This window comes from Carassius auratus, chromosome 3 (genome assembly GCF_003368295.1).
Source record: "Carassius auratus strain Wakin chromosome 3, ASM336829v1, whole genome shotgun sequence".
NCBI classification, from domain to species: Eukaryota; Metazoa; Chordata; class Actinopteri; order Cypriniformes; family Cyprinidae; genus Carassius; species Carassius auratus.
The window spans coordinates 18,545,396-18,569,769 of record NC_039245.1 but is presented as its reverse complement, the minus strand read 5'-3'; the positions used below and the strand labels follow the sequence as shown (position 1 = coordinate 18,569,769).

General features: G+C 40.1%; 2 protein-coding genes and 1 pseudogene across 5 annotated transcripts in view; all 3 read left to right on the top strand.

The window, feature by feature from the left end:
- LOC113049384 (bromodomain-containing protein 4-like) overlaps positions 1 to 10,746 on the top strand; it is a 52,185-nt gene extending 41,439 nt beyond the window's left edge. For 3 of the 4 annotated variants that reach the window (XM_026211706.1, XM_026211712.1, XM_026211687.1), the window contains 17 exons: positions 628 to 765; positions 855 to 990; positions 1,273 to 1,628; positions 1,715 to 2,083; positions 2,176 to 2,304; positions 3,099 to 3,320; positions 3,499 to 3,719; positions 3,876 to 4,255; positions 4,403 to 4,513; positions 4,624 to 5,013; positions 5,302 to 6,027; positions 6,312 to 6,406; positions 6,523 to 6,679; positions 7,050 to 7,186; positions 7,297 to 7,502; positions 7,597 to 7,858; positions 8,352 to 10,746. In XM_026211706.1, the coding sequence (XP_026067491.1) occupies positions 628 to 765; positions 855 to 990; positions 1,273 to 1,628; positions 1,715 to 2,083; positions 2,176 to 2,304; positions 3,099 to 3,320; positions 3,499 to 3,719; positions 3,876 to 4,255; positions 4,403 to 4,513; positions 4,624 to 5,013; positions 5,302 to 6,027; positions 6,312 to 6,406; positions 6,523 to 6,679; positions 7,050 to 7,186; positions 7,297 to 7,502; positions 7,597 to 7,858; positions 8,352 to 8,420 (4,104 nt within the window). In that variant the 3' untranslated portion in view covers positions 8,421 to 10,746. The remainder of the gene's footprint in view (positions 1 to 627; positions 766 to 854; positions 991 to 1,272; positions 1,629 to 1,714; positions 2,084 to 2,175; positions 2,305 to 3,098; positions 3,321 to 3,498; positions 3,720 to 3,875; positions 4,256 to 4,402; positions 4,514 to 4,623; positions 5,014 to 5,301; positions 6,028 to 6,311; positions 6,407 to 6,522; positions 6,680 to 7,049; positions 7,187 to 7,296; positions 7,503 to 7,596; positions 7,859 to 8,351) is intronic. The other variant, XM_026211696.1, reaches the window with a different exon arrangement.
- Positions 10,747 to 11,599: 853 nt separating this feature from the next.
- LOC113049411 (protein PET100 homolog, mitochondrial-like) lies at positions 11,600 to 12,771 on the top strand. Its single transcript, XM_026211747.1, has 4 exons — positions 11,600 to 11,719; positions 11,938 to 12,024; positions 12,133 to 12,165; positions 12,389 to 12,771. Exons 1-4 carry the CDS (start codon positions 11,693 to 11,695, stop codon positions 12,476 to 12,478), a joined length of 237 nt encoding a protein of 78 aa, XP_026067532.1. The 5' UTR covers positions 11,600 to 11,692; the 3' UTR covers positions 12,479 to 12,771.
- Positions 12,772 to 13,765: 994 nt separating this feature from the next.
- LOC113049418 (syntaxin-binding protein 2-like) lies at positions 13,766 to 24,089 on the top strand (annotated as a pseudogene).
- Positions 24,090 to 24,374: the final 285 nt, after the last annotated feature.

The following is a 24,374-nucleotide window of genomic DNA, read 5'->3' as shown; positions in this document are numbered from 1 at the left end:
AGGTCATTTTCCTGCCCTCTGACGTTAGCAGTTCCTATTTCAAGACCAGCAGGTTGTTGTGGCTGTTGCAGAGCCTGTTTCTCTGGCTCAGAGCTGTCTTTCCTGTGATGGGAATGGTGGAACAGTTCTTGATTGTGCATCATCACTCTATTGGTGGAAAAGGAGCTTTTGAGTACTTTTTATGGACATCCACACAGAATACGTTTTTCTATTCCTAGCGCTACTTTCCCAGGCTAGGTGGACATGTATTACCATTACACTCGCGTCTTGCATGTTTTGCAGCATCTTGCACATGAGCACCGCGTTTAAGACGTTGTGTCAAGTTAAAAGAATTTCAGCTTTTACAAACAGCACCGCTCATCACTGTCAGTTTCAAGAAAAGCAATCAGAGGACTCCAAAGGCAGGGCATGTGTTGTGAGCTTTTGTTTACAGTAGCAAGTTGGCATGCCAACAGTTTTATTTGACTGCAGTGTTGAGTGTGTGAAAGGCACGTTTTGAGATCAAAACGTTTCCCATGGAAAGTCTCAAAGCTGCTTGCTGTTATTGTAAACTATAAGGTCGTTATGTTGATGAAAGTTATGGATTGTGATGTGTTATGCTGACTTTTTAAAACCTCCTCTCACTAGGACTATTACAAGATAATCAAAAATCCTATGGACATGGGAACAATCAAGAAACGCCTAGAGAACAATTACTACGTCAATGCCCAAGAATGTATTCAAGACTTCAACACCATGTTTACTAACTGTTACATTTACAATAAGGTACTGGTTCACATTTCTGCTCATCATTTATAATGGATCACAGTGGTGTGTTTAGGCGTGTGGTTAATGGTATGTGTCGCCCCCTGCAGTCTGGGGATGACATAGTCTTAATGGCAGAAGCTCTGGAGAAGGCTTTCCTCCACAAGATTTCGGAGATGCCCCAGCAGGAGATTGAGTTGACGACCACATCCGGCAAGGGTCGTGGCCGGGGCAGGAAGGATCCAGGTATAAGTCTCATACTCTCTCTGTCCTGAGGGCCACTCACACTGCTTGCTGCACCTTCATGGATATTACACAACTGCTTTAGCCAGAATATCATTTTAGCTTCACTGTCTGTCTCAAATAGTGCTCACTGCAGTGCCAAATGACATCTAGCTCCCGAAAGGGTATGAGTAGGGTTAGGATGTGTGTCTAGTTCCACCCATTATGCTGGACGTCAAGATCCACCCAATGGCTTTAAAATGAATCATTTTATTTACTCCGTATTCTGTGTCTCTGTATTATTAGACATGAACCTGAAGATTGCACCTGGCCTGGAGTCTACGCATACAAACCCTCAAACACGTGGCCTTTCCAGTCTTGCCCCTGGGCCACAAACGAGAGGACCACCACAGGGTCCGCCTACTTTACCTCCCCAGTCCACCATGCAAGCCTTGCCCCCTCGAGTACCCCCTTCACTCCCTTCACATCCTCCCCTTGCACCTCAGTTAGGGCCACCTTTTTCTATGGGCCCCACAGACTGCAACCCACAGGTCTCTTTGATGACGGCTGTGCCTCCTCCGACCCAAACTACTCTGCCGCCCGTGCTAATGCAGCAGAGCACCCCTTCTATTCTACAAAGCCCCATCCCAATTCCTCCCAAAGTAAGTTGGCCCATAACATTTAAACACGGTGTCGTTCTTCTTGTTTTTAATCTTGCGGCTTTGTCCTCACTTGCTTTTTTCATCAGCAACCGAGAAAAAGTCAGAAAAGGAAAGCAGACACCACGACACCTACTGCAAACGACCCGCTGAACGAGTCCTCGCCTGCTGAGTCAAAGTCAGGAAAGACTCTGCCGCGCCGGGATAGTACACGACCAAGCAAACTATCCAAAAAAGAGGCACCAGACTCCCAGCACCATTGGACGCCTGCCACTGGGACCCACAGTCCCAAGCAACAAGAGCAGCTACGCTACTGCTCCGGCATTGTAAAAGACATGTTTGCTAAGAAGCATGCAGCATACGCTTGGCCCTTCTACAAGCCAGTGGATGTGGATGCTTTAGGATTACACGATTACCTTGACATCATCAAGCATCCCATGGACCTCAGCACTATTAAGGTGAAAATGCATCTGCTGGTTCTCAATCAGAGGATAATGAGCCACTTTTTCTTTCCATTCTTATTCATTCAGTTTTCTCTTTGGTCGTACAGGAAAAGTTGGAAAACAGACAGTACAGAGATGCTCAGGAGTTTGCAGCAGATGTACGGTTAATGTTCTCCAACTGTTACAAGTACAACCCTCCAGACCATGAAGTGGTGGCTATGGCACGTAAACTGCAGGTATGTACATGCCTGCAAAACACTGTGTACATTAAGGCTTGCATGACAAGTCGTTTTTACTACACCGGCATCAAGCTGGTTAGTCAGTTTTACAGATTGTACAAATAAAGAACAGCAACTCACTACAGGGTGATATTTTGGCATAGTAATTGTTGATTTTTGCTAATGTTATGCAATATTTATTAGTGTCGATCAGTAGGCTACATAAAATTGTTTTTGTGTTTTGGGAGAACCTAAAAACCTAAAAAACAGTTTTACACATTATAAAATCAGGATGATTTCATGGTTATTTTAGTAGATTGAAAAAAGTTAATCAAACTGTGAATAAACTATATACAGAAAGCAAGAAAAGAAAACGTTCCCTATCAGTAAAGCGGTCGATGACTTCAGTCTAGTGTAAGTAATGCAGAATGCTGAAAAACGAAATCAAACGTAACATGAGGAGATATAAATGTAATGCTACAATCTTTACTTTAATCACCCGACAGTCATAATAGACTTAGTTTAATAGTGAAGAGACAGTGTTTTTTTTTTTGTTTTTTTTTTTTTACCCCTGAACTTCATTTTGGATGGATTTATTGGCCCCAAGCCCCTGTTAATTTCATACCTTAATCGATAGATGTGTGAAAGTGGTTGAGGAATGAAATCTGTGAACGCAGCAAATAAAAAAACTGTAATGTTCCACTCTTTCTATAATGTTGTCAGAATTTATCAAAGTGTACATTGCTGAATTATTAAATTAAATTAAGAAGCGTCTTATACTAGATCACAAAAAAGGTTTTCTCTTTTTGTAGGATGTGTTTGAGATGCGTTTTGCTAAGATGCCAGATGAGCCAGAGGAAATGCTGGGACCCACTTCTGCGCCTGTGCTCCACCAGGCTCCTGTCAAGACACAGCCACCCATGGGCACGGCCTCGTCCTCGGACAGCTCCAGTGATTCCTCATCTGAATCAGAATCCTCCACGGACGACTCTGAAGAGGAGAGAGCCCAGAGGCTAGCAGAGCTTCAGGAGCAGGTGAGCAGATCTATGCTTCGTTTTTGCCAGCACATACCCAAGGAAGAAGTCAAGGACAAGCTGGCCGAAAGATCTGTCACCATAGATACTAGAAGTGTACAAGTTTACACTTTACAAAGATGCAATACTGTCCCCTGAGAAGAATTTAATCTCTGTTTTGTTCTCTTTTGTTGCTCAGCTGAAAGCGGTTCATGAGCAGCTGGCTGCCTTGTCCCAGCCTCAGGCCAGCAAACCAAAGAAAAAAGAGAAGGAAAAGAAGGAGAAGAAGAAAGACAAGCACAAAAAGAAAGCGGGAGTCATGCCTGCACTGGAAGAGATCCTGGAGCCGCCTCTTACCCTCAAGAATCCAGGAAAGCCCAAGAACAAGGATCCTCTGCCTAAGAAGCCCAAGAAGCCGAGGTGAGCTATATTTGGTAATACAAACACATTTCAAGTATCCAAAATTACATGGTTTAATCACTTTTATCAGTGTGGAGAGTCTGAGAACTTAGCTATTTACCCTTTAATTGTATAGTGTCATTGAAAATGAAGTTCTTGTTGACTTATGCCCTATAGCAAGAAGGAGGGAGGTAAGGGTAGTGGTCGCTCCATGGCTCCTCCAGGTGCCGCTCCACCAACCCTGCAACCTGTGGTGAGTCTGGATCCTGAGGAGGAACTGGGTCTCAGTGGAGGAGCTCCAATGGCAGGCATGCCTGCTGGAGAGAAGTGTAAGCCTATGTCCTATGAAGAAAAGAGACAGCTGAGTCTGGACATTAACAAGCTGCCTGGAGACAAGCTGGGCCGTGTGGTCCACATCATCCAGTCCCGCGAACCCTCGCTTAAGAACTCCAACCCAGACGAGATTGAGATCGACTTTGAGACGTTGAAGCCTTCTACGTTGCGGGAACTGGAGAGATACGTGTCGTCCTGCCTTCGCAAGAATAAGAAGCCCGCCGGTGAATGATTTTACAAATCTCTTTAACACTAAGGCCCTGGTGGCCATACCAAAAGTGCTCAGCCATATCAGCGGATTGGCTGTACAGACACTTGTTTTGACAATGGTGTATGCATATTCTTATAGATCATTGTTTCTTGTCCTTCAGTTCCAGAGAAGTCCATGGAGGCAATGAGTGCTGCAAAGACAAAAGGCTCATCATCCGAGATGGGCAGCAGCAGTGAGTCCAGCTCCTCAGAAAGTGAAGACTCAGAGACAGGTGAGCACCTATAGATCCATAACGTGCTGCAGCTGCATTTCTAAAGCACTTGAAATGTTAAATGGCTCAAGAAGCTGCATTTCGTGATAAATCTTCCTTCTTGAACACAGGGATGCCTTCTAAGCCGAAGAAGAGAGGGAGAGGTGAAGGAAAGAAGGCTCATCACCAGGTGGTGGCTCCAAGCATGCCTCAGCAGCAAGTTCCCCATCAACCCCAGGCCCCTGTACTGCAGCCCAGTGTTCAGCTGAAGCTGCAGCAGCAGCATTCGTCTCCCGCTGCTTACATGCCTCCTCCCGTCACAGCTCTGGAGCCCTCACAGCTCCTGGAAAACCCCTTTGACCCTCTAGCCCACTTCGTCCAGCCCCTCATGCACCTTCCCCATCATGCCAATGACTCGCCCTCTCCTGCGCCTCCTCACCTCAACGCTCACCCTCCAGGAGGCCCAGTGTCTCCTGAGACCCACCCATTCCTGAACCAGCACCCCATCCTCCCATCCCCAGGTAAGTGAAAAATTCCTGTTTATCAAGTCAAAATTACTTTTTATTAATTAAGAATACTTTCTGGATGTACTGGGTCAAAATTGCAAAAACAAAACATTTGGACTACCATGCTGAGTGATTTTCACACTGCCCACCTCTCATTGGTCTCAACTGGAGTAGATATGCTCTGATTGGCTCTATTCTTCACTTTATAGTGCACTTTTGTTTACAATACAGGTATTCTATATTGACCTTTTATTTAATCAAGTTTTTGTGGTCTTCCTCTCTCTTCGTGTTGTTGGTCTCTAGCCCTGCACAACGCAATGCCTCAGCAGCCTTCAAGGCCCAGTAATAGGGCAGCCCCGCTACCTACTAAACCTCCGCAGCAAAGCACGCCCCAGCAGCAGCAGCAACCCCAACAGACCCTGCCGCAGCAGCTCCAGTCCCAGCAACCCCCTCAGCCCCAGCACCACCTCCCTCCTCACCTCCTGCATCCTCCCCAGCAAATCCGCCAGCGGCCCCTCTCCCCACCCACGCTCACTCCCGAGGGTCAGCTATCCTCCCAGCCCCCACAGATGCTGCTAGAGGACGACGAGGAGCCTGTTCCCTCCATGCCCCTGCCCATGTACCTGCAGCACCTGCATCCGAACCGCCTGCAGCAGCAGTTGCCGGCATCACTAATGCAGTCTCTGCAGAGCAGGCCGCAGCAGCCGGGCCAGCAGTCTCTGCTGCAGTCAGTGCAGGTTCAGTCTCAGATGAGCCAGCAGAGCTCCCTGCCCCCACCGCAGATTCCTGTTCAGACTCAAGCCCAGCCGGCTGCGGCGCACCAGCCCTCCCCGCAGCTCTCGCAGCATCAGGCCAGACACATGCACATGCAGCAGCTGAGCTTCTCTCAAGGCCCTGTGCAGACCACACAAACGCAGCCTAGTCAACACAAAGTCTCCATGCCCTCCACAAAAGCACAGCAGATTATCCAGCAGCAGCAGCAGCAGCATCACTCTCCACGTCAACACAAGTCTGACTCCTATAACTCGGGTAACACAACTGTCTTTTAAACAGTAGCTTTTCAAGTTGCTGAAACTAAAAAAAAAAAGTAATAAGCTATTTATTTGTTCATTGTTGTATGCTTTTTTTGGTAGTCAAATGGATGCTTAAACTGCTAAAAATCACAATACTTGATGTTTATTTTTTGTTTTTGTATTTTTGTTTCTTTTTGTTAGTTGTAATTGCCATAAAAATGGCTAATTTACTAAATAAATGTTCCTGTATCAGACAGCACTGTAAATGTCTGTATTCTAATGGTGTCTTCATTTCAACAGCACACATGCGAGATAACCCCTCCCAGCTCATTATGCATTCTCCTCAAATCTCTCAGTATGCTTTAGTCCACCAGTCCCCTCCTCAGGCCAAAAAGGTCAGTACCCTTTCCATTTCTGTGACACTGGTTGTTTTCAGTGTCCATGTGCAAGTATGATGTGATAAATATCTTTTGGTTATATAAATGGGTGTTTGTTGCTTTGTTTGCTTCAGGAACCACAGCAAGGACCTTCAATTTTAGGTGGCATTAAAGAAGAGAAGCTGCCTCCTTCACCTGTGAGGCGTGGTGAACCCTTCAGTCCAGCCATGAGACAAGACCCTCACAAGCACCCAGAGAGCAAACCCACAATGCCAAGCCACAGTCAACAGAGTGAGTGAAACTCCTGAGTTTCAGAGTATGCATGTTTATGCATTGTCACGCTGATAAGCTGACATTCAAAATGACATGTCTTACTCAAGTTGAATTGCTTTTATACAATAAACAATAAGTTTAATATCAACTGTTGAGTATTTGTTTACAAGCATTGCACAAACAGATGTGGAAAAGACATGAAGTTGTGCTATAAAAATATATATATGTATTTTGCACCCCATGCAATATCACACAACTTTCCAATTCTCACATACAAACGAATAGTGAAACGTCTCTAAATGCAGTTATATCAAATGTTGACAATCTCTGTTGTGCTCTGCCAGACACATTGGAGGACCAGAACTAACTGTTTATCATCTTGTTCTAGAAGCAGATATGAAACAACTTGAAAGTTCCCGTCCTGTCATCCGCTCCTCTGAGCAGAGCGGTCCACCACCTTCCATGCAGGACAAAGAGAAATTCAAACCGGAGCCCAAGACTCCTGTGGCGCCTAAAAAGGTACAGGTGGGTGGAAGGGACGACTTGATTCATTTTAATTTCAATGAATACAGCAGTTCTGGAATGGTTATGCTACATTACTATGCCTCATAACGTGTCCCTCGTTTGATCCCCAGGATGTGAAACTGAAGAACATGGGTTCCTGGGCAAGCCTGGCGCAGAAATCCACCTCTGCTCCCTCGTCTGGTCTGAAGTCCTCCAGCGACAGCTTTGAACAGTTTCGACGTGTGGCCCGAGAGAAGGAAGAGCGAGAGAAAGCCCTGAAGGCTCAGGCCGAGCAAGCAGAGAAAGACCGTCTGCGCAGAGAACAAGAGAAACTTCGGTAAGAGGGCCATTCAGAAACTCCTAACTGTGACCTATTATTTTTAACAAAAGGACTGTTTAGCAGTTTCAAGACATTTTCTTTCTGTCTGAAGCGGGCGAGATGAGGAGGACTCCATTGACACGTCTCGAAGGCCTCAGGAGGAGCCCCGCAGGCGGCCAGAGCAACAGCAGGTTCAGCCGCCACAACAGCAGCAGCACCAACCTCAGCCGCAAGCCCAGAACACGGCCCAACCGCCCTCGGCCCCACAGCCGTCTCAAGGCCCACCCCAGTCCCCTGCGGCTTCCCAGAGTGCACTTGACCAGCAGAGGGAGCTCGCACGTCGCCGGGAACAGGAGAGGAGGAGGAGAGAGGCGGTGAGATACAGCTGCAGTCACATCACTTATAACACATTAGCGTTCAAACGCTATCACTTATAACACATTAGCGTTCAAACGGTAAATTTTTTCTTTTGAAAGGTCTCTTATGCCCACCAAGGCTGCATTTATTACTCAAAAACAGTAATATTATAAAATTTCTGTTTAATACATTTAAAATGTCATTTATTCCTGTTATGCAAAGCTGAATTACTCCATTCTTTAGTGCCACATGATCTTTCAGAAATCATTCTAATATTTTGATTTGCTAATCAAGAAACATTTATTATTATCAATGTGGAAAACAGTTGTGATGCTTAATATTTTTGATTCGGGTTGTTTAAAATCTTGCTGACCCCAAACCTTTGACCAGTACCTTGTACTAAAGTTGGTTACAATTGTTCTTTAATCACTTTTCCATAAATGTGCATTTAAATGGAGATAAATGTTGTAAATTTAGAAATATTCATTTTTGTTTTCTTCACCTCTACAGATGGCAGCTACAATTGACATGAATTTCCAAAGCGATTTGATGGCTATCTTTGAGGAGAACTTGTTCTGAAGCGCGAGAGGCAGTGAGAAACTGTGAAACTGCTCATGGATTCCTCTGCACGGACAGAATGAACTCAAAAAGCAGTAAGGGAAAAAGACCCCATGTGACCACAAGAAACACTGAAGAGGCTGAACTAGCGATGCATAAGCTGAGGCCCTGAGAGGGAGGCTGTGGCTCTCCTTTTGCCTTAGCAGAAAGAGGGACCCTCACACTGGGACAGCACCGCCTCCTCCGGCATTCCTCCTGGATTTGCCATTGTGACCATGGTCGGGAACGAGAGGACTCGTCTGACACTCTTAATTCAGAATATGGGAGCAATGGACAATGTGATCGCTGGAGGAATATCTGAACGACAACAATGAAATGTACTGTTTCTCTGTACTGCGGCATCCGTCGAATGCCAGATGTCAGTGGGGGATTACAAAACGTCTTTGTTTCCCATTTGATTTGTTCTCCCTCCCATAGTTTCGTTTTCGCTTTATCCTCTCTCCCCCTTTTTCGTGAGGCAAATGGCAGGATGGGTTTGGGGGCACTTATGACCTTCCTCGAGAGAGGAAGTACAGCTGGCCTTACACCTCTGACTCGTAATCACGACAACACAAACAGGGGCTGTGACAAATGACTAAACATTGGTGTGTTTCACACTGTTATCATGTGCAGATTTTTCATTATGTAGGATCTACTGTAAAAAGGTATTTTCTTAATTACTGTTTTGGTTGATTGATTGGTTGGTTGTATTTTTGTTTCTTTTTTGTTATTGTTTTCCTCTTTTTTTTTTTTAAAAGATATTTTTAACTCTCTTACCAACACCTTACCCGCTGATGTCTATGCCAAACACCCATCTCCTTTTATTGCTGATAGCTGAGACCCGAAACGCTTCACTCTTAACATGTCTTTCTAAATATATAAATATATTTTCTTGTTCTCCCCACTCGTCATTAAAAGTTTAGGTAGCCTTGTAGAAAAGAAACCCTAATATATGCATTATTCTGACAAGTGTTAATTGAGGACAGAATCATGGAGATGTACTTCATCGCTCATCGTTTTCATGTAAACCCGGTGAGGAGACTCACCACGGGCCGGAGCGTTGACCTGTAAGGGTGGTTTCTGAGTATCCTTTAGTTTGAATATAATTTAAAGAATATGATAACTATTTTTAAGTGTATTATACATATAGACAGAGAACACGCAACTGGTACACGCGTCTGAGAGCGTCATGCGAACACCAAGCCAACGCGATGGAGCTCTCAGCTGGTTTCTGCATGACTCCTCTCTTCTTTTCACAGATGTGTTTATTGCACCTTCACAGAGAGAACTCTGTATGCTGTGCTAGATATAATTACGAAAATTTCATTAAGTACAAAAAGCTACAAAAAAATCAAACCGTTCTGATTTATCATTGTTCTTGTACGATTATAGTGGATGTGTTCGAATTCTGTTATTTGACTCAGCAAGGGGGGCGGGGCAGAGCGTGGGGGGGGGGGATGCACAGTTCGAGACCTCGGCAGGTCCTCTAAGTTTTCTCTTATAGTGTTTTCTCCAGTGCCTGTATTGTATTGCGATTCTAGTTGGCATATTTTATGTTCTGGGAGGGCGAGGGAGGGGCACGGTTGGACGGGGAGGGGAAAATTGGGGGTTTTGGGGCGAGCGCTTGTGTTTAAGAGACAAAAAAGGAAAGTAAACGTTTTATATTTTACCCATTTACGATATTCAGGTTTAAATCTAGTTTTAGCTGGACTTCTTAAATCTATACACCGAACAACTAGTTTTTTGTTTTCTCAAAACTGCTAAGAGGACATGTCTGATCATCATCATCATTAAACGTACATTTGTGTGTGTCAGGACGTTTGGAGGTGTACGTCATGTCAGTACGGTTGTCGGTATGTGGCTGGGGAGGGTGTTTTTACCCACAGGTTTAAATGGCAACAACACTTCATTTGATGCTTTGCGAACTTTTTTGGTTCTTGTTCTTCCTCATGAAGTCCATTTATATAAATATCTATTTTTTTTTTCTTTTCCTTTGTTTAATTTGGTCTGTAAAAGTTCAAAGAACAGAAACACTTCATTCCTTCAAGCATTTTCATGTATTTTCTTTTCCATGGTAACAGTTGGACATTATGTGCCATAGATTCGGATTCTCCAGAGAATGGGCTGACCTGCAGCTCAGCAGAGAGTTTGCTTTATTCAGGTATTTTATTTTATTTTTTTCCTTTTGGATTTGTTTAACATTCTCCTCGATTACTGTTTGGTATGTGCGTGGGCTATCGAGGTCAATGGTTCAATCTGTTATGATCATGAAATAAACTCATCTCTTTTATAGAAAATTAAAATGAAACCAAAATGTGTCTGTCATCTCTTTTGTAAGTCAACAGTTTTATGCACAGTCCACCTGCTGTGTTGTCCATTGTGTTGCTGCATATCAGTTTTCACTCAAGAGTACTTCTTACAAAATGGTGAATCTCAAGAAAATGTAGGGACATATTTCACCCGAAAACAAACAGAAAAAAAAAGCAAATTTAAGATTTCAATAAAGCAATTGTAATTTCCCCTCATTGATTTTGGAGTGAAATGTGTCTGGGACATTTCTTGACAGTTTCTGTGAGGGTTAGAAACGGTTAAAAAAAATAAAACCTTTATTTTTTCACCTATACCTTTTCAAAAGGAGAATGTAGCACAATATTATGGACTCACAGCCTCAGTCAATATTCACTTTCAATGGGCCTTTTCCATAAAAAGTAATGTAAATGACTGAAGCTTGAGTCATTTTGAGGAATTTAAGATCATATGAAGGTGAAGTTCTTTCAGATAGACGTGGATAATCCAAAATATCTATTGGTCTAACAAGTTGGAGTAGCTGACGAATCCAATGTAAAGTTACTGCGTGCTTACATAATGTTGCTGTACGTGAATCCAGTCAGCGATTGCACGCGCTTTCATAAGCCTGACGCTGGCTTACGTAAGAGGAAAGAGTCTGCTGGAAGATGGTTGGTTACAAGAATCAAGTTTGAAATGCACATCTTGAATGTTTTAGTAAATTCACGTACTTGTCTGTTTTATATATATATATATATATATATATATATATATATATATATATATGTGTGTGTGTGTGTGTGTGTGTGTGTGTGTGTGTGTGTGTGTACACAAAATAACACACATGCCCAGAGAAATATTTTATTAATTAATGGCGCATGAATATTTGTGTGTGTTCAGCAAGACCTTTATTTTGACATCTTACAAAACAGGAAGTGCCTGAATGCGTGACTGTCAAGCTGTAGGACATGGGGGTTAAAATAGAGGTTTTTAGGGTGAGTTTGATGACATTTACGCTTGCAAGCGAGTCGGTCTGTATAAATAAACTATATATGAATAGACTAAACCATCTTTGGGGTTTTAAAAGGACCCGCAGAAGCTGTAATCGTCCCACTTTGCTAAACGCTGAACTCTTTGCTCACTGCTGCACGTATTTGAATGACCGAGCATATGTGAATATCAACACATTTATAATGTTTATAATTTTAAACAGATGATGGTGTATCTGTCGTTTCCAGTGGCGATGTTTTGGATATCAAACCAAGCGGAGTATTTTGAAGAATACATCGTAAAGCGAAAGGTGCATAATTTCAATGAGAAGTCAAATTTAATATTATAGTATTACATATTTAGCAATTCTATATGCTCTTGCTGTTGTATGATCAAATTATATCATTACGTTTTTCAGAGGGAGATCTTCCCACCTGATGAGAAAATGCATGTAAGTATTTTCTCTTTAATTTGATGCCTTGTAAGTTATTCAGACCGCTTTTACTCGAGTGGTTGTAGTGGTTAGGTTAAACAGATATTTAGGTAGATATTTTACTATTCAGCAGCCACATCCCTCGGGAATGCTGAAAATGTACTTTAAAATATGCTTATATTACACAAGTGAGATGCAATGACGTTCAGTTTCACATGTGGCATTTCTCGATCTGAAACAGAGGCAAGAACTGGAGGATTTCAAGGAGCGCATGAGAAAGCGTAAGGAGCAGAAGATGCTGAAACACATGGGCGTGCAGTCTGAGGAATGACTGGAAAACAGCAGCACTGGTTATTGCATCATAGTGCAACTCTGGGATCAAGCCTTTAAGTGAACAAAGTGTCAACCTGTACAGAATAAGACTATTGTTTCCAGACATAATTTAAGAAATGGGTGGGGGAAATTTATATTTTTGTAGTTTCATTGCCTTTGAACCTTAAAAATCAAATGGTTTGACTTTTTTTGTGTGTGATATTACTTTATTATCTGTAAAACACTGCTTTTGTTGTTGCTTGTTTTGTTTTTTTTCAAATTCAAAGTAAATTAAAATGAATTCCATTTTAATTGTATTATCCATATGGTCATAATTTTGTTTCATGTAATAATTTAAATAGCAGATCCTTTCTTAAAGGAATATTAAAGGGTTAGTTCACCCAATAATCAAAATTATGTCATTAATAACTCACCCTCATGTCGTTCCAAACCCGTGAGCCCTCCGTTTATCTTCGGAACACAGTTTAATATATTTTAGATTTAGTCCGAGAGCTCTCAGTCTCTCTATTGAAACTGTGTGTACGGTATACTGTCCATGTCCAGAAAGGTAAGAAAAACATCTTCAAAGTAGTCCATGTGACATCAGAGGATCAGTTAGAATTTTTGATGCATCGAAAATGCATTTTGGTCCAAAAATAGCAAAAACTACGACTTTATTCGTATCTGAATCTATATATTAGCATATATAATAGCACGTCTTCTCAAAAACAGTGGCGCGGCATAATTAAAAAATTTAAAGAGCTGCGATTTATGGCTGTTTGTGAATGTATATACAGATTCAGAGCGAGAGGAGGCAGAATTTACTTCATGTAAGTTCATAAAGATGTAGCAGCTGCTCTGAAACATCGCTCACCACTGAGGCCCGATGGGTCTGCGTGAAGCGTGTGACCCACAAGTCATTTTACAATTCAGCTAATGCTAATATTTTGAATTATAGTATATACCACGAAATAGTGACAGTTGAGATTATTTCAGTTGCATGAATCATAATAAATTTGAGAAAATGTCTTTGAACTTTTTTATAAATCCAATACCACAGCAAACAGTCCTTTGACCTCACTTTACTGCACTAACTGTAGTTTTTTTTTTTTTTTTTTCATTTCAGTGGAAAAATGTAAATTCAAAATGATTAATATCAGCGACATTATTTTATTTTAACGATTTACAACTTTTTTTCATAACCTTAGTTTGTTTGTTTGACACCACAGTTATATAAATTATTGACATGGTAATAAGCCATCCATAGTTTTTGTTCTAATGTTTCGCCTGAAGACTCTTATTTTGAATTGTCTCTTCCGACTCTTCTTGTCCATCAGGGTGTGTGAGTGTCAGTCATTTCTGCCTTCACAGACCAGAGCAATCTGTCAACAGGGAAGAGTCAAGATGGCCCCGAGTGGACTAAAGGCGATCGTAAACGAGAGTAAGTTTGAGTTAATCTTGCAATACGGTCTTTAAAACGTATGCTGTTCGTGTAGCAGATGTTTCAGAGCTTACACAGTGATATATTGACCTGTCAGGATGTATAATCAAAGCAACAGGTGTACACTGAGGGCTCGATACGTCATAATGGAGCACACTTCCGTATGTAGCTGCTGAAGTTCACTACAACTTCAACAGAGTTTAACTACTTTACTCAACACTTTTACGCCTCAGAAAATGTAATTTGTGTAAATGGAGGGGATACCAGGCTGGATTGCAGTGCATTGTTTAATAATTGTTGCGTCGGTTGTGGTCTTGTGATCAACATCACGCCGGACATAATAAAAACACAGGAAATGACACTTAAAAAAAAAAAAAACTCTTGTGACAATGCACAACACCCTACAGACTAACTAATGTTGTTACATTATTACAATATTAACTATTATTTAAAATTTCGCATTTTATTCTCATTTATCACCAGGGATGCAATTTGAGAACCAAATCTGAAATCTTAATATCAGTCATTTGTTTATTATTTGTATTTTTGTTAGTCCTTGTTTTAAAGCAAGTAGTCCAGAAAGACATTTAACCTGCTTTATAAAGCTGAAGCTCATCATTATATGGCACATCATCATTGTAAATGCCATAAACGAATGGCTTTTTCATAGTTTTCCTGTAATGGACACTATAGGTGTTGTCCTGTGATGGACACTATAGGTGTTGTCCTGTGATGGACACTATAGGTGTTGTCCTGTGATGGACACTATAGGTGTTGTCCTGTGATGGACACTATAGGTGATGTCCTGTGATGGACACTATAGGTGGTGTCCTGTGTCCTGTGATGGACACTATAGGTGGTGTCCTGTGTCCTGTGATGGACACTATAGGTGGTGTCCTGCGATGGACACTATAGGTGTTGTCCTGGGATGGACACTATAGGTGTTGTCCTGGGATGGACACTATAGTGTTGTCCTGGGATGGACACTATAGGTGTTGTCCTGGGATGGACACTATAGGTGGTGTCCTGTGTCCTGGGATGGACACTATAGGTGGTGTCCTGCGATGGACACTATAGGTGTTGTCCTGGGATGGACACTATAGGTGTTGTCCTGGGATGGACACTATAGGTGTTGTCCTGGGATGGACACTATAGGTGATATAGCTGAACGATATTGGGAAAAAATGACATTGCGATATTTTGTTTTTCTGCGATATATATTGCGATATTTTTTCCTACAAACAAAAATGAGGTGAGCACACTTACATTCTCATTTTAAATGATTTAAACATCGACACCATCGTGTCAATTAATTAATTATGCGCGAGGGAGCGAGAGCAAGACAGCACTCTTGTTGTTTGAAAAAGGCTCGCTCTCTCTCGGTCTCTCTCTCTCTCTCTCTCTCAATTCAATTCATATTGCTTTTTTGCCATGACATACAAAGGTACATTTTGCCAAAGCATTGTACATAGCAGAATAGAAACAAACAAAACAAAAATACATATATATTCCTAAGAAAAAAAATTACATGCAAAATAAATCCATATACATTTCTATAAACATAGATGGTACTTCTCTGTCTGTCTCTCTCACGCTCTCTGTCTGTCTCTCTCGCGCTCTCTGTCTGTCTCTCTCGCGCGCGCTCTGTCTCCCTGTCTCTCTCGCGCGCTCCCTCTCTCTCTCTGCCTTGTTAAACTTGTATGTGTTTTTCAGTCCTGTCAATGATAAACTTTCACTCTGATGTTTAAGCTGTGCAATTAATCCGCAAATCACATTCGTCAAGGCCGGGGAGCAGCTGGCCCATGTAATGTTTCTTTATTTCAATGAATAACGGATCAACTACGACAGCCTACATCGCACATCCTGCGATGTGACTATCGTGGATTCATACATCGCGATATCGATGCTTAAACGACACATCGTGCAGCCCTAATAGGTGTTGTCCTGCGATGGACACTATAGGTGTTGTCCTGCGATGGACACTATAGGTGATGTCCTGCGATGGACACTATAGGCGGTGTCCTGCGATGGACACTATAGGTGTTGTCCTGCGATGGACACTATAGGTGGTGTCCTGCGATGGACACTATAGGTGGTGTCCTGCGATGGACACTATAGGTGATGTCCTGCGATGGACACTATAGGCGGTGTCCTGCGATGGACACTATAGGCGGTGTCCTGCGATGGACACTATAGGTAATGTTGATGTTGTCTAACTACATTGTTGGTTTGTCTGTAGAAATCCTCAGTGGTGTCATCAAAAGTGTGAAGAAAGATGGGGAATGGAAGGTAATATTGGTACAAGTAGAGTGTCATTTTATACTTTTCATCCTGTTTTCACATGACTCACTGTGTGGTTGTTGTGTGTATTTAGGTGCTCATCGTGGATCACATCAGTATGCGCATTCTGTCCTCTTGCTGTAAAATGTCTGACATCATGGCAGAGGGCATTACAAGTAAGCATATTTCTATTTTTTTCCTTTCACAGGTCAGTTTACTATGTGATCTCACAAGGTTTCACTGGTTTCACAGGTTTTTATTTTTATTTATTTATTTTTTAATCAGGCTGCTAACTGTTGCAAATATTCCATTGTGCTAAAGAGGTTTTTATTGCAAAATGTGTCTGTATTCGCTTCACTGCTTGTCCCATAAACCACTAGGAAAAATCTAGATGTGAGCTGTCCTGTTTTCTTCACAGTTGTGGAGGACATTAACAAGCGGAGGGAGCCCATCCCTAGTCTGGAGGCCATTTACCTCATATCCCCTGTGCCAAAAGTGAGCATCTTTACTGCCACGCATCTCTCAGTTGAAGTGTTAATATAATGTACAGTGTTGTAAAAAAAATTATCTTTTAATTTCAATGATCTCATATAGGTCTGTCAAAATAACTGAAAATCTAAATTCGAATTTTGTACTTAAATATTATCAAAATTCGAATCATATTCAAATTTAAAATGCATAATTTCAGTTAGGGTGAAGAAAAGCTTTTCGCTTCTCTTCTGAGGCCACAAGAGGGCGCATCGGGCAAAATATTACTAATGCACGTTTATTCAAAGCACAAGAATACATGACTGTGAAGTGAATAATATTTAAAATAATGTTTATAAACCATTTTTAAATGAATTGCTTAAACAACTATAAACAAAACAGCATCATGTATGCATGCATAGTTTAATACAAAGGACCGGAAATCCAATCACACAGAGTACATTTTTCATTTAAAAACATGAGAGGCAGTGGGATGGGGAAAACCCACCATAAAGTCTCGAGATATGTTTTTAAAAAGTTGAATTCACATTAATTTTACATGGATTTCTAAACATGCGGCTCTGTCGTGTGAGACGCAGGTGCAACGGTGATGGAAGATGTCCCTCTAGAAAATGCATGAAATATGAGTTCTGTGTGAACGACTTGGTTTCAGTTTTTACGTAAACAAGATCTTCTCCACATTGATGTTCTCTTTTTTCCACAATACTTTGAACATGCAACGTTTTTGCATTCGAATGTGTATTTTTATTTTCAATTTGATAAATATTCAAAATTCACATTTCTTTTTGACAGCCCTAATGTCATATCTGTATTTCAGTCAATTCATTCTCTGATTGGTGATTTCAAAGAAGCAGCCTTCACATACAAAGCAGCACACATCTTCTTTACAGACAGTAAGACTATTGATTTTACTATTTACTTTGACGTTTCTCTTTTGAAGACAGTCCATCATGGTTGCCTACAGTGCATGGTCTGAATTTGAGTAGTTATTATATTGTCTATCTCTGTTCATCCTGCATTCAGCTTGTCCTGATGGGCTTTTTGCTGAGATTGGAAGGTCAAGGGTCGCCAAGGTCATCAAAACCTTGAAGGAAATCAATGTGGCTTTCATACCATATGAGTTGCAGGTGCGTGGTAGCATTGCAAGCACATGCATCAACTACTGTTCAAAAGTCTGGGGTTGGTAAGATATTTTAAGAAACATAATAAGAAACATTTCTTATTATAATCAATTTTGAAAACGCATATCTGCTGCTGCTCTTTTTTGTGGAAATCATGATACCTTTTTTTTTTTTTGGATTCTTTGAATAGAAATCCTTTACATTTTATATATATATATATATATATATATATATATATATATATATATATATATATATATCTTTAGTGTTACTTTTATTTATTTTTGCAATTTAATGCATCCTTGCTGAATACATTTATTCATTTCTTTAAAAAAAACAAAATCTTACTGACCCCAAACGTTTGGCTGTGATGTGGTTTTCACATTTTCTTAAAAAAAAAAAAAAAAAAAAAAAATCTAGCTGTTTCTGACACACTTTGTTCATGTTGCAGGTGTTTATTCTGGACAACCCCAGTTCTTTCCACACTTTCTACAGCCCATCTCAGACTAATCTAGATGACAGGACCAGGATGATGGAGGCCATGGCCGAGCAGATCGCCACACTCTGTGACACACTGAAGGAGTACCCAGCCATCCGCTACCGCCAGTACTGATGCCCTTCACTCCCAGTTCTCACATGCACTTGGCAGCACTTTTAGTTTCCTGGTGTATCATGATTAGTTTGAGGTGTACAGGAAGTGTAAACCAACTGTGTTTCTCTCAGGGGCCCAAAGGAGAATTTCACCCTGGCTGAGATGGTGATGGACCGTCTGAATGCACATAAAGCAGACAATCCCAGTATGGGAGAGGTGAGATGTTGGGATATTTATCATGCACTCCAAACACTTTTTTTGTTTTTCTAAGCACCCACTATCTTGTCACACACATACTTCAAACTTTCTTCAGTTTCTTCAATTTAAAGTGACAGTTCTTAACCGCTGTATCATTTCTTGCTCTGTTTTCTGCACTATTTCTCTTTCCATGTCTTGTCTGTCAGCTGATATTTTCCTGAGCTTCAGGTGGGTGTCAATGCAAATCTTATTTTTTGTCATCGTCCTGCTCTCCTGAATCTATGTTCTTTTCTTTTTTAACTTCTAACCTCCCATCTGTTTTCCCTTGAATCCTTCCTTTCATTTTCTGAAACTTCTGAATATTCTTCATTTCAGTTGCAATCATCAGAGCTTGTTCCAGTCAGCTATAGAAAAAAAAATGTAGATAAATCTGTTTCATAGCATGTATGTTAATTTTGGACCCTTATACATTACCATTCAGAGTTTCAGGGTCACTAAGATTTCTTTTTTTTCAAAGAAATGTATACTTTTATTCAGCAAGAATGCATTAATGAGATCAGAAATGGCAGAAAAGACATTTATAAAGAAAATGCTGTTCTTTTGAACTTTCGAATCATCAGAGGATCCTGTTCAGTTTCTACAAAATTAACTTGATGCTTTCTGAAGGATCATGTGACACTGAAGACTGGAGTAATGATGCCGAAGATTCAGCTTTGCATCACAGGAATACATTTCATTTAAAAAAAACATTGAAATAGAACATAGTTATTTTAAATTGTAATAAGAATTGTTTTTTAACATATAAATGTAGACTTAATGAGTTTGAGAGACTTACTACAAAATCATAAAAAAATTGTACCAACCCCGAACTTTTAAATGCTAGTGTACATTTAAAATGAGAAAAAATCAAATATTTCAAAGGCTCTATGTTGTAAAAGTGACAGACAAGCATGTTAAGCAGATGTCTGATTGTCTGACATTGAAACCCGTCTAACACACTAATACATTTCCTTGGTTTGTTTGTTGTTTAAAAAAAACACACTTTAAGGAACTATAATTGTAATTTCTCATCCTGGGCAGGGCGCGGATAAAGCTCGCTCCCAGCTGCTTATAGTGGACCGTGGATATGATCCCATCTCTCCAATCCTGCATGAGCTTACCTTTCAGGCCATGGCCTACGATCTGCTGGACATCGAACAAGACATTTACAAGTACGTGCTTGTCTGCTTCTCCAGAGATGCCTCCAGTACTCATTATAATCAAACACAAGTGTCCATCTACTCCAGTTGTGAGCAGTTCATCTAAGCGGTGGTGTATGAAGTCATTACTGTTAATTATGAGTTGTTGCATAATGTTGGCAGGTATCAGACGACAGGGATCGGAGAGGCTCGAGAGAAGGAAGTGTTGCTGGACGAGGACGATGAGCTGTGGGTGCAGCTGCGGCACATGCACATTGCAGATGTCACCAAGTAAGAGCAGCTCAACCATCACGTCTCCCGCCTCTCTGCTGGCCTTCTGTGCTGAGATCTTCTGCTCTGTTTCAGGAAGGTGACGGAGCTGCTACAAACCTTCTGTGAGAGTAAGAGGATGAGCACAGACAAGGTACACGCACAATCTTTGTCCACTACTGTTAATGTCACGCTGAACATCATCGGATGTGTCAGTGTCATATAGAAGTTCAGATTCGTTTGCACTGACAATTGAAACCCGTTTATGGTTTAAAATAATTAAACAAGGTTATGGAAACCATCAGCACTTGCTTCCTGGAGAAGTGCCCATCCGAGGAATATAGCCCTTTATGATGTCGTACTCCTGGAGGAGTATTTGCCACAGAAATACTCTCATTCGTCCAACTCATTATCTTAAACTTTGTCCATGTTTAGCATGAGAATCAAACTCTTTAAGAGTGTAAATAAGTCAGAATGCATGAAATAGTATTAGACCTCCCATTTAATTAATACATCTTGAAATTTAAGAGAGTGTAAATTGTAATGAGTGTGTATAAAATAATTAAATTTTTCTGTGAGATCGGGATGGTTAATTGCAATTAAATGAAAAAGGGATTTTTTTTATTAATATTAAATTCAATTAGCTGTACTTTATTGACCCACTTAAGCAGGACACCTATATGCATAATAATAAATTTAAAGTGTACTGTATTTTAAAGCATATTAATTTTCTACATTCTATATTACATACAAAGTATGTACTTAAGTGGCGTTTTATTTCATACCTAATTCATGCTGCTTCATCCCTCAGGCCGGCATCAAAGATCTGTCTCAGATGCTGAAGAAGATGCCGCAGTACCAGAAAGAGCTGAGCCTGGTACAACTTCTCACTTAAACACATTTTGGTTCTTTCCTTAAAGCTTTTGTCTCTAGGTGATTTAAACCTCTTGCTTGTATTCTTGTTAGTACTCCACTCATCTGAACCTCGCTGATGCCTGCATGAAGAAGTTCAAGAACACATTAGACAAGCTTTGTGAGGTGGAGCAGGTCAGTGCTTCCTGGTGTGGATTCAGACCAGATTTGATCATTTCTGAAGCTTTGTGTTACACAGCATCATTTCATTAATAATTCACATTATTACAAATATTAGTTTTTTTTTAAATGCTGACTATATTTTGAAATATCTATTCATCAAAGAATTCTAAAAGAAATGTGTATATATACATTTATATGATTCTTTCCACAAATATGTGAAACAGCACGACTGTTGTTGTCAACATTGAAAATAATAAATGTTTCACGAGCAGCAAATCAAATTAACAGAATGATTTCTGAAGGATCATGTGACACTGAAGACTGGAGGAATGATGCTGAAAATTCAGTATTGATCACAGGAATAAATGACATTTTAAAATATCAAGTAATATTTCACTATATATCTGTTCTTTACTGTATTCTTGATCAAATAAATGCAGCATAAGATAATTCATTTAAAAACATTAAAAATCTTACTGACCCCACACTTTTCAAACTAGATTATATAAATGTGAGATTATAACATAAAAAAAAATAATAATCTGGAACAGCAATAAAACATTTCTCCTCAACAGTCCTCATGATTTGAGGTATCATTCACGTCCATAAAAAATGTTGCATGATGAAGTTGAATTATTATAATAATTAAATAGTTAATAAATTATATGCATTATTATTCAGCCATAGTGTTCTCAGAAATAATTTAGCATTTCCTCTGTAGGACTTGGCTATGGATCAGATGCTGAGGGGGAACCAATCAAAGATGCTATGAAGAGTAATCGTTCCTGTTCTGCTCAACACCGAGATCGAGCCCTACGACAAAATCCGCATCATACTGCTGTACATTTTCCATAAGAAGAAGGGTATGAACACTTTGACTTTATTTAAGACTGACAGCTTAAACCCCTGATGAATTCATCAGATGGGATTCATCTTTACACACAGGCATTGGGAAGAGAACCTCACAAAACTCATCCAGCACGCAAACGTGCAGCAGGACAAGAACATCATCACCAACCTGCAGCACCTGGGCTGCCCCCATCATTACCGGGGTAAGATGAGACGCTGTCTTTCCTTTCCTTATTCCATGAACATTTAGGAGCTGTACTATTTTTCTTCAACAGGTAATAACTGTCCAGGCTACCGGTGTAGGCCTAAAGATGTTAACAAATTACGGTTACACTTTATTTTAAGAGATCCTTGTTACAGTGTAATTATACATTTAAGTTCTGACTAATATTAATTAACTACATGTACTTTCTATATTGTTAGGGTCCTGGCACAGGGTTACTTGCATGCAATTATGCATAATTAATTGTTATTATAATAGCAAGTACATGGTGTAACAAGGACACCTTAAAATAAAGAGTTACCTAAACTACTAACTTCTCTGTCTTGTCTTTCAGGGCGCTAATGCTGGTAAGACTCTGCCTGACAGGAAGGAGCGCACAGAATCCACGTATCAGCTCTCCCGGTGGACACCCACCCTTAAAGATGTGATGGAGGTCAGGAAACACTGTCCGTTATATTTTTTATAATCATGTAAAAATGTAATTATTCTCATTTGAATTCCTTTGGCTCTGCAGAATATCATTGATGACAAGTGTGACAGGAAGCAATGGCCGTTCCTGTCTGAGCCCGCCCTCATCTCCACCACAACCACTACAGTCAGGTATCAACTGCTCACAGGAGACCGTAGTGATTGAACACAGCAGAAAATGAAGCTTTTGTGTTGTCAGTGTCTAAACTTTAGACCAAACAGTCACCTGACAATGTCGAGCCAAAAAGACAATTGAATGGCTTTTTGCTTTTAACATATGTAATATACTAAAAAGTTATTCATTACTTGTTATAATCGGTGTTATCAATTTAAATTAATATACATATCATTTCATATTTTTTTAACTCAGTATGGGTCATTCAGAGGATTTGTACCTGGAGATTTCTATTTTATATATATATATATATATATATATATATATATATAAATTTTTGCAGCTGAACTTAAAAATGTAAAGTTGTAAGTAACCAAAGTAAAGTTGTAAGTTAAATACTATGAGGACAGTACATATCTGATTAAATACTGGTGATATCACTCACTATTTTAATGTATTTTATTATATATTTTATTTAATTATTTTCACATCAATGGTACCAGGATCTCTATATAAAAAATGAACACTAACTACACACAGTCTGTGTTGGAACAGGAGACATCAGAGAAAGAAATGAATGAATAAATAAATAAAAAAATCATTTAATTTAGTAAAAAAAAATTATACATAAATAAGATATGATAATACATGAAACAAAATGATAATAAAAAAAAATGAATAAAATAATAATGAAATTAAATAATTTGTAAAGAAAGAAAGTCCAACACAGTTTGGTTTTAAAGCATGGATTTTTAAAGGTCAGTGACTGAAAAACAAAGAAAAAAATCAATAAAGCATGATATTGATTAATTTACACAAAAACGCTATTTAGGTAGGAAGTAGATCTTAGGAGACAAATATTTATGTTTTCTTTATTATTCCTTTTGCATTAATCTTCGAACAGATTTAAACGGATCAAACAGTGTTGCTAATTTCATTAATTTATTTTTTAAATGATATCAGTATTAAGTCATGGATACGAACAGAAAACAAATAGTGCTGCAAACGACACACTACTTAGCATGTGGTCTGAGTGACGTTACTGTCCAATCTATTCTAGTAGTGCACGGTTTGGACACTGGCACAAGAACAAGGCTCCACAGAGTACCGCAGCGGCCCCGCGCTCATCATCTTTGTGATTGGAGGCATGACACATTCAGAGATGCGCTGCGCTTATGAAGTGACCCGGGCCACAGAGGGCAAATGGGAGGTTCTGATCGGTGAGAAGAGACGACTTAACAGCATATCACATCATTCACAGCACAGCATTTATTGTTTTCATTGTTGTTTCAAATGTCAAATATAATTTTCTTCGACAGGATCGACTCACATTCTTACTCCAACCAACTTTTTTGAATGACCTTAAGAATTGGATCAGCCCGCACCGTTTAGCAGGACATGACTGAAGAGATTCGTCCCGCTGTACTCATGTGAAACCTGATGCTCATCACTTACTCTCTCTCTCTCAGAGGACCAGTCAAAAGACACCGTTTTGATCTTGCTTCCTGAATATAAGCTGTATTTTAAAGTAGTCCATTTTAAACATGCCAAGTTAAACTGATGGTCTATGTATGTGTGGTATATATATTAAAGCTGTTGAAGATTGATGTTTAATTTAAAGGAAAAGTGATATATGTATGTGTGACGAGATATGTG